General features: G+C 41.9%; 1 protein-coding gene across 1 annotated transcript; it reads left to right on the top strand.

Annotated features, from left to right (window-relative positions):
* The first annotated feature begins 289 nt into the window (after positions 1 to 289).
* Positions 290 to 9,676, top strand: PPY (pancreatic polypeptide). Its single transcript, XM_089674736.1, has 4 exons — positions 290 to 365; positions 3,530 to 3,705; positions 7,642 to 7,702; positions 9,546 to 9,676. Exons 2-3 carry the CDS (start codon positions 3,530 to 3,532, stop codon positions 7,691 to 7,693), a joined length of 228 nt encoding a protein of 75 aa, XP_089530862.1. The 5' UTR covers positions 290 to 365; the 3' UTR covers positions 7,694 to 7,702; positions 9,546 to 9,676.
* The last annotated feature ends 580 nt before the right edge of the window (positions 9,677 to 10,256 follow it).

The raw sequence follows: 10,256 nt of genomic DNA, 5'->3' as shown, positions 1-10,256 counted from the left end.
CAAGGACTTCACACAACCCTTCGTTGGAAATGAGGGCTGCAGACTCGATGATTGGCACCCTCTCTAAATAACTGGAAGCTACTTCTCTCCTGGAGACTCTGACTAATATGCTGGGTAACGGTCTTGTTTGATGTTCAGGACAATCCAAAAAGTTGAATTTTCCAAGCTGCTAATCGGGAAATCTGAGTCACCAGTGTGAACAGTTGACATATTAATGGTGCGTAATGGAGGGGGTAGCAGCCTGGAGATAAGGCATGGGTGGTCTCCTACGATGACGAAACTTTGGGAGGGCGCTGGAACAGTGATATAATCTACGTGGGGTTTCAGGGTCATCATTCCAGACTCCAGCCAGCATACTGACCAAGGTAAGAGCGCCTGCTTATCACAGAGGAATATCGACCATCTGCTTCCACAGCCAAGGTTGCAGTCCTTGGGAATACATTTAGCGCTGTATTAATTGGGTCATTTTTCTAGGTTGGTGACAGCAGGAGGCAGGAACTATACAGATCAAAGGAGACCCATTATAAATACACAGAGGACAAAAATTAATGATACTTTCATTACCAATCAACTCTTCCACAACTTTTAGGAAAGGCTGGTTAGCATGTATTTGATCAGACCGTAAGAATGCATTAAATTCAAGTAGACCTAGTTAAAGAGAGGAGTGGTCAGCTATATGGCTGATAAGGTTCAATGTAGGAAAATGTAAAGTAATGCATTTTGGGAGCTAAAAATATGCATGTATGTTGCTCAATGGGTGGAGAACCTCTGGGGGAACTGAGGATGAAAGAGGATCTGGGGGTCCTAGCAGATCACAGGCTCAGCAATAGCATGCAATGCCAAACTGCGGCAAGTCTAGCAGACTATTGCATTAACTAGAATGCATTAAAAATGGTATTTACTCAAGAGATAAACTGGTTTGGTCACATCTTGGGTATGCCATCCAGTTCTGGTCATTGATCCTCAGGAAGGATGTGCTGGAACCAGACAGTCCAAAGAAGGACAACAAATCTAATAAGGAGGCTGAAGGACCTCAGGTATGAGGAACTATCACAAACTTTAAAGTTGGAGAAAAGACACTTAAGAGGAGATACGATAATGATGTAAAAATCCTTTACTCTAGCACTGGGAAGAAACTTTTTAATCTTGGGTCTCCAAAGAAGACAGGTGGCCACACAATGAAGTTGGACAAGAAGTGGTTCAATCTTAAACTGTGTAAGGGTTCTTTACTGTTAAGTTGGTAAGAATGTGGAATTCCCTTCTACAGTTGGTGGTGTCAGAGAAGAGTGTAGAGAAGTTAAAAAAAAAAAAAACTTTTAGATTTGTCTCTTAGAAAACACAATGGAAAAATGGTGGTGACGCACACTCATACACTCTCTCTCTTAGGTTGAGCTGGATGGACTAGTGTCTTTATTCAACCTTACCAACTATGTTACATTATCTGTCCTTCTCCAAAAATGTCACCTGTTTGTGTCGTGGATAAAACTATGAGCACAATAAAAGGATTTTGTTGGCTTACAGCATGGGTCTGTAAACTTTTTAAACAAAGGGCCAGTTTACTGTCCTTCAGACTTTAAGGGGGGCCAGACTTTGGCCACTGGGAGCAGAAAAGGTCCCAGCAACAATGCCCCACCGTTGGTGACAGTGGTAGGAATTGTGCCCCACCGTTGGTGTCAGTGGGAAGAATTATGCCCCATCCTTGGTGCCAGTGGGAATTGTGCCCCATCATTGGTGTCAATGAAAGGAATTGTGCCCCATCATTGGTGTCATTGGGCCCCATTGTTGGTGCCATTGGAAGGAATTGTGCCCCATCATTGGAGACTTTGGGGGGAGTTGTGCCCCATTGTTGGTGCCATTGGAAGGAACTGTGCCCCATCATTGGAGACTTTGGGGGGAATTGTGCCCCATCATTGGAGACTTTGGGGGGAATTGTGCCCCATCATTGGAGACTTTGGGGGGAATTGTGCCCCATCATTGGAGACTTTGGGGGGAATTGTGCCCCATCATTGGAGACTTTGGGGGGAATTGTGCCCCATCATTGGTATCATTGGAAGGAATTATGCCCCATCATTGATGCCAGTGGGAGGAAGTATGCTCCATTGTTAGTATCAGTGGATAAAATAGTGCACCAAGGGCCAGATAAAAGCAAAGGGTCGCATCTGGCCCATGGGCTGCAGTTTGGGGACCACTGGCTTAGAGAAAAAGAAGTAAATTGGCAGAGCTTTTCTAGCATGCTGAGATTTAAAGCTAGATATGGATTTGCTGTTTGGCTTTCCGCATTCCCTGCATTCAGTGTTTGGGGTAACACAAAGCAAAGACATACCCTGTGAGCTTAGAAGTGTGGACTGAACTTTTTGACTCTGTTCACTTTTTATTAGATGGCATCTGGGGGGCAAGAACAAACAAAAATCCAAAAGATATGCTATGCAGATAAAGGACATTTTAACAGCCTGTGAAGTGCCCAAAAGGTATAGGTAGAGGGGAAGCCTAGCATGCTGGATTCATTTGGCCATTTTCAGGCAAAACCATTGTGAGCATGCCATATACATGTATGTCAGCCACAAACACACCTTTATACATGTAAAGAGGAGAGGACGGAGGGTAAGGCAGATAGTTCCTATGCTGGGTTAACAGTAGGGATGAACACAGCGATTTCAACATAATTACCAGTTTCACCAATCAGTGAAATTAACTGAAGTGGAAGTTTAGAATTTCCCTTGTTGAGCTGATGAAGTGAAAAAATTTTTTAACTACTTGTCTTTTCTATTTTGTTCGAGGGAACGAGGGTATTTTTTTTTTTTTACAGTATATGTTGGTTTATTAGTGTTCTTTGTATTTATGTATTTAATTGTTAGTTGCGTGTTGTTGCGTTAAATGTTTAATTTTTATTACAATTTTTTACTGCCTGTTTTTCTCCCTTTCTGAAAAAAAAGCTAAACGTCTGTTTTTTTGGCAGAGAAGCTTCTCGAACGCAAAAGTAGCCAGTTAAAGCCTAGTGCACCCTTAACATTTTCAGCTTTTCGTTACAATTCGGGGGAAATGCAAACTCCCAATTTTGCTGATCTCTAATCTCTAGGAGAATAATAGAAATCACACAAGGTTTGCAAACCTTTCTGAATGATTATATGCCCTGTGTCTCCAGGAACCATGGACAAGGGATGGTCCCCATTCTGGCCTCCAATATTATACATCTTTTCAATAAGATCAAAATTCTTCTTAGAAGAATGTCACCCAAACCTTGGTAACATGGACATGGGGATGAGGGCCGTGGGCACACATGCATTTGTGTTCAGGCACTGAATTTGTTCTAGAAAATTTGGTAAAATTTCACCATGTTGGCTAAATACTTTGGAGACAACATGAAATGGGAAATTATGATGGCCCCTTGACCCCAGTCCAGAGTCTACAGGTATTGCTATTTCCAGTAATATCCTAACACATGAAATGAACATCAACCTCTTGTTTTATGACACAATATAGAGGGTCAAGACAATAAATAATAGTAATTTGTTTGCATCTTTCTATACAGATGACCTCCCCGCTTAGATACCTCTTTGCCTTTGTCTTCATTCTCCTGGCTCTGAGCTTAGCCACATCAGCAGCTCCCAGTGAGCCGCAGCACCCTGGAGACCAAGCGACCCAAGATCAGCTGGCACAGTACTATTCAGATCTGTATCAGTATATCACCTTCATCACCCGCCCAAGGTAAGAGGTTTTGGTCCCTATTACTCTTCATTGCTCATCAGCCAACAGTGTTTGGGTGGACATTAGGTAGACAACTTAGAGAACTTGTATTGATCACTATTGTTCACCCTTGGATAAGAGGGAACCACTTTCCTACCCCCTTTCCTTTAGCATAAACAGGAACCTTTGGCTGACCTGAAACTTCTTCTTTATTGGTATCTCACAGATACCAAAGTATATCTGGATCCTACCTTTACATCTGACCACCACCTTCATTTTGGGGGATCTTAATAAAAAATATTGATAGTAGCTTCCTTGAGAATTTACCAAGGGCCCAAAACTGCACAAATGCACACAATGAGAACCAATATATTATGATTTACACAATATTCTGTGGTAGACTGTCAGGTTTAACACAAAAAGGTTTGAAGTTGCCATCTAGAAATACAAATCAATTGTGATGAAACAATTCTGTAAAGCCGGTCTGAGAGATTCTCCAGCCAATTGTTTCACCCGCAGTATAAGTTTCACTTTCTGCCATAAATATGTGGGGTAGGGGCAGTGTGGTTTGGTGGGCAGTGTGGTTTGGTGGGCAGTAAAAATGCAGAGTTCCAGTTTGTCAACAGCAAGGAATTATAAAAGAAGTTTGGTAGGTACAGCAGGCCCGTCAGGGAGGCTTGCTCATCCAGTGACATTTACAACAACACAGCAGTGAGACAGTGGTCTGAAGACCTGAAGATGCCAATAACGGAATGCTGTCTGGCTGGTCAAACCCAAAAAGAGAAACTTCCTGCAGAGGTAGACATGGTCCCTGCTTTCTTTCTCTTCTCCTCCAGAACCTTTTCCTATCACTAGCACTGTCCCTGACAGGGAACCTGTCCTTTCACTAGCCACTTGCATAAAGCGCGCCAAACCCAGTGGTCGGAGCCTTAAATAGACTCTACCAACCCAAGATGGCCACCAGAGTCACAGGGGTACAAATATCCAATCTGACCACTACCCCATGTGATCGAGGAAATCATAGGAGGAACCCAGTTCCTTTCCATTCCCCCCCCCCATCTGCATTGCTGCTGTGGTCAAGTGCCACCTGCAGTGGAGAATACAGAGTACACCTACCTCAGGTATATCATACTGTCCATTCTTATTGTATCAGGATAGCTTTTTCTCTGTGGAAAGTGGAAAAGAAACGGTCCTCTGAAGGTTTGGTCCTACAAATTGTCCAGCTTCCTGGAAAACATCTGAAACTGGCTCTACAACTTTTAAATGGAACCTGAAAGGAGAGAGGTATGGGAGATGTCACTACCCACTTGGGATTGAAGGTGAAAGCTAAGAGGCTGCCATCCTGTCTTTCACTGATGGGCAAGTTTCAATTCTGGCCTGTCATCTTTATCCTTTCTTCTCTACTTGGCAAGCCATTGACCTGGAAACTGCAAGGCTGACATCTTTATCCTTTCTCTCTACTTGGCAAGTCATAGACCTGGAAGCTTTGGGGCTGACATCTTCATCCATCCTTCACTACTGATCAAGTCACTATTCTGTAAAATGTTGGCTTGGCATCATTATCCTTCTATCTCTACTTTGCACGTCAATGACCTCAAAGCTACAAGAAGTCATTTTTATCCTTCCTTTACTACTTGGTAAGCCAATGGCCTGTAATCTAGGTAGATATCATCCTTTCCTCCATCCTGCAGCTTGCAGGTCGATGAACAGCCAAGTAGTGAATCAAAGATATAGATGACAGCCCCATAGCATGCAGGTCAGTGACTTGCCATCAATCATTACCTTTCCTTCACCATCTGACAAGTTGCTAATCTGTAAAATGTTGACCCGATATCTTTAAACTTCTTTGAATCTTACTCTGTTTGGCATGTCACTGATCTGCAAGCTATGGGGTTGTCATCTTTATCCTTCCTTCACTTCTTGGCACGTTGTTGACCTGTAAGCAAGGGGGTTGTCACCTTTTCTTCCCTTCACTACTTGACAGCCCTGTAGCTTGCAGGCCAGTGACTTGCCAAGAAATGAAGGGATGATAAAGATGACAAAGATAATGATAGCACTGGAGCATACATCTTAAGAAAACAAGTATTGGGCAGCAGATGCTAAATTCCTATCCTCATTAATGAATTTGTTACCAAGATAGGAGGATGGACGTTTCACAGAGATCAGATACAGATCTGGTTATGCATGCCAAGTCACAAATTACCAAAATATACAAGATTATAGTCTTCAGTGCTGCACAACATTACATGGGGAGTCAGCTAGAAAAAAAGTCCATCAAGTTCAACCAAAGATAAAGCAAAAAATAAAAATACCTATAATAGTTCACTCTAGCGGAACTACACTGCATTGGCCTGCTTTCCGGTGTTTGTGTGCCATGGGAGCTCTAATTGGCCAGCTAATATTCTTCATTTGGTCTGGACATGTTCATATGTTTCTTCATACAGGGCTCAGGCATACAACCTTTTGGTCTCTAGACTTGATATAGATACACAGACCCCAAAACCCAGAAGGTCTGCTTGCTGAGGTTGATGGATTTATACCTGGTCTTTGTCTTTCAAATCTATGACTCTTGATACTCCTCCATGGCCAAACGTTATTCTTCTAAACCAGAAGGTGTGCACCCCCTATACAGCCGCTGCTGAACGTAGCCATACTGCCTCAGTTAGAGCACACACATCCAGGCACATGGCATTTTCTTTGCTACTCCACTGGCACAAAGGAACAGTCAAGGGGTGTCTTTTTAGGGTTTTATTGAAAAATAGAACTTGGATGGGGTGAGGGAGCATAAGATACCCCAGAAGTGAACACTTGGAGGATTCCTTAATTATCTTGCTGCACTGTACAAAAAAGTGTCCCACAGAATCTCTAATGCTGACAGTGACTATGAATTCTTCCAGAGATCATAAGCTGCACACAAGTCTCTGACTCTCCAGCCACACAGCCACGGGATCATTGGTTGCCTCCTTCTGATATCCACCAGGCTCTTTCCAGTGAGGGAGATGTAAGCTCACACCACCATAGGACAGTTGGAGACAGTTTCCTCCAACTTCCTCCTGGCTCTCTCCTGGCCCAAATTGATTCTAGGACTAAGTTTGCAAATAGGCTCCTCAGCTAAGCCTAGCTGGGACCTCGGTGTATTCACAAAGGCTTCTTTAGCACTCCTGCCCCAGGTGCAGGACTGGACCCAACAACACTCAGCCCCCTGCCTCAAGCCTTAAACTGTTGATGGGTTCTTCAACCACCTGCTGGGTACACCTCCCCAGGGATTGGATCATAAATATTGAGGCTGCCCACTGTGTACTCTCTGCCAATATAATTCCAGAATCTTCTAGAATCTAGGGGAAGTAATCAGGGCAGCAGCCTTTGAGACACTGAGCTACACTAAATAATCAACCCCTGCTCCACTGATTACAGAGGAGCTAACTAAAGTTACCAAATAGACCACATAACTCCAGGAGGGTGCTACACCAAAATTATCCACTGGGTAAGAATATTAAATGATTTGTCATTAGAAGTTCAAATTCTATCTAACAGAGCCTGCCCCTCGAAAATTTTACAAACTTTGGCAACAATGGTTAGACACCCTGCCTGGAGAAACCAACTTAGGGATTGAGCCAACTCGTGGTACAAAAACTGATGCCATATATATTATAATACCCAATGGTTATGCCCCCCTCCCCTCTGAGTGCAGAGAGATCTATTGGGGCTGCCCTTCACCTAAATGCTCTTTTTACTCACCTACATTCATGGCCACAAGACTATCTTCTGATGGAAGCTGCTATTCTCTGATTCCTAGATCCAGGGCATCAAATGGCCTCACATTTGAGTATTCTGTTTCTAGATCATTGGAACTATGGTACAACTAAGAAGCAAAGTGGCAGCTTCCATCAGAGGCTTCTGTTGTATTTAAGACCTTAACAGATTTTCTGGTAATAACTCTGTGTGTTCACCCCATAGATTTGGGAAGAGGTGGGATGAGGTTGGAGTGGAAGACGTTCCCAGCTACTAAACCTGCAGGGTGAGTATCATCCTGTCCTTGTGTTTATCACAATTTACTAATCTATTATAGAGGATCTCTCATCTGAACACTTGGGCTTCATTCACACCAATTTAGGTGCGATGGTGGCATGAGTTTAGGTGCATCATATTGCACTACAATGCGACTTGGTGCATGCACGTTGGCTGGTAGGTTTGGGGTGCCTTCAAAAATGAATAAAATCACAGCGCTCATGTCGAAAAACATAGCGCATTTACATGCCCCCTGGGAACACGCATGATATTGCACATGTTCCAGCATTGTATAACGCAAATAGGACCTTAATGGTACTCTACCTGAACACTTGAAGTGAAGAAAATGTCCTTTTATTTACAGTAACATTGCTTTATATCCAACGCTGGTCAAACTACAAAAATGCATAAAATATGCAGAAATACTGCCAAAACACCCTTCTTTTGTCACCCTAAGGACCGGTCTACTCCAGGGTGGTTTGTTGTAGTGCAACTAATGCACACGTGTCAACTTAAGGCTTTTAGTCTGAATAGGTTGACTAAGGCACTTGTGGCATTTTTTGGTAGCACAGCTCATGGTTGCGTATTACCACACATTGAGCTTCAACTCAAGTGCTTTGGGATGCCATTGACAATACATACACACACACACACACACACACACACTGTGCATACAGACAATCAATTCAATAGGATCAATAGGACCATAGAAGACGTGAATGGTCCAATCAATAGGACCATTGAAGACGTGAATGGTCCAATCAATAGGACCATAGAAGACATGAATGGTCCAATCAATAGGAACATAGAAGATGTGAGTTGTCCAATTAATAGGACCATAGAAGATGTGAGTTGTCCAATCAATAGGACCATAGAAGATGTGAGTTTTCCAATCAATAGGACCATAGAAGACGTGAACATCACTCTAGTCCATAAGGGGAACACAGATGCAAGAATTTAAAAGGTTAAAATTGTTGCTGTAAAAAGGGCCTGATTCACATGGACACTAAGGCCCATAGATCAGGAATGGGTTATGTGTTCATGCAGGCAGCCTAAGAAAGCATATGGGGATGAAGCATCTGCATGGACAATAGGGTTGCCACCTCATCCCTTTAAAACCGAACACATTTTTTGCACAGGTTCTGGGGCTATTTTAATGCAGATAAGGCACTAAATGAGTTTAATTGCCAACTTAATCAGCCACAGAACCCGTGTAATGAATATGTGTTCAGTTTTAAAGGGATGAGGTAGCAACCCTAATGGACAAGGCCAGTCATCCTGATTTGACAGGTGTATGGCCGTGGGCGAGCAGACAATGTGCGTTCGAGGCCTCTCATCTGCATGCCTGGTAATTCAGGATTGGCAGCTGTATCCATGCAGCCCCTACATCACCATACACTGATACAGACTACATGCATGCCGCACCTGGCAGCTCAAGCTCCATATACACATGGACAAGTCTATGGACCTCCACACTTGTGTGAATGAGGCCACAGGGATGAGCTGCTTAGGTGAAATTTAATTAAAATAAAAAAAAATTAAAATTTAGTCTACATTTTTTATTTGTAGAGGGCATATTTAGGGTAGCTTAGTTTATTTAATCTCTGTTTTTGTTCTCATTTCATTTTTGGGCACAAGAACAGGTCCAGGATACTTAAAAGGAGCCTTGCCAACCCTCAGAAGCCATGTAAAGCCCAATGCAGCATTAAAAACACCATCATTTCTTCTTCCCCATAGGTTATAATACAGAAATGGAAAATTTCCCCAAACTTTGAGGAAATGCAAATTCTATATTATGTAAATCTCTACTACCAAGTATACAACACTACATCAAAGTCTCTTCCTTCTCCTAGGTCAGTGACTACATACGGGGCAGAAGATGAAAGACCTCCAATCCAGGTGTCACGTCTCTCAGCTGTGTGCTGTAAACAGATCTTTTAATATCCAGCTGAATAAAATAAAACCCTCTATGTTACAAATAAAATCATGTGTCGTGATTGATAGGAGACCTTTGATATGCATTAAGATTTTTTTTGAAGCTTGCTAAAGGCCAATAGCTTATTTAAAGGCTAAGTCTATCTTTTTGTAAAAAAACAAAAAAAAAAAAACACAAAAAACAAAATAAAACAAAACACAAAAAACAAAATAAAAAAAAAAAAAAACGTGATGGACTGTCCTATATGTAATTTTTTATTGAGCTCACAGTTCTACTTTATGGACCTGCGTATGCCAGCTGCCATTGTGGAATTTCCATTTGAAGATCAAAGCTGCTTGGTTGTCATGATGATACAATAGCCAAGTGTGCATGCTTTGTACTGGGTCAGCCAAGCAACTAGCATTTTCAGGGGAAGGTTACCAATGGCAGCCCCCCCCCCCCAAGCACTGGTTTCATTTTATATATATAAAAATAAATTTTATATATATATATATATATATATATATATATATATACCGGTATATATGAAAAATAAAAAAATTATATATATATATATATTTAAAAAAATTATATATATATGTATATATAAAAAATAAAATAGTAAGAATATATATATATATATATATAC

Source organism: Staurois parvus, unplaced genomic scaffold (assembly GCF_062004578.1).
Source record: "Staurois parvus isolate SC_StPar_1 unplaced genomic scaffold, SC_StPar_1.0 ptg000151l, whole genome shotgun sequence".
Lineage (NCBI taxonomy): Eukaryota > Metazoa > Chordata > Amphibia > Anura > Ranidae > Staurois > Staurois parvus.
This window is presented reverse-complemented; position numbering and strand designations above follow the sequence as displayed.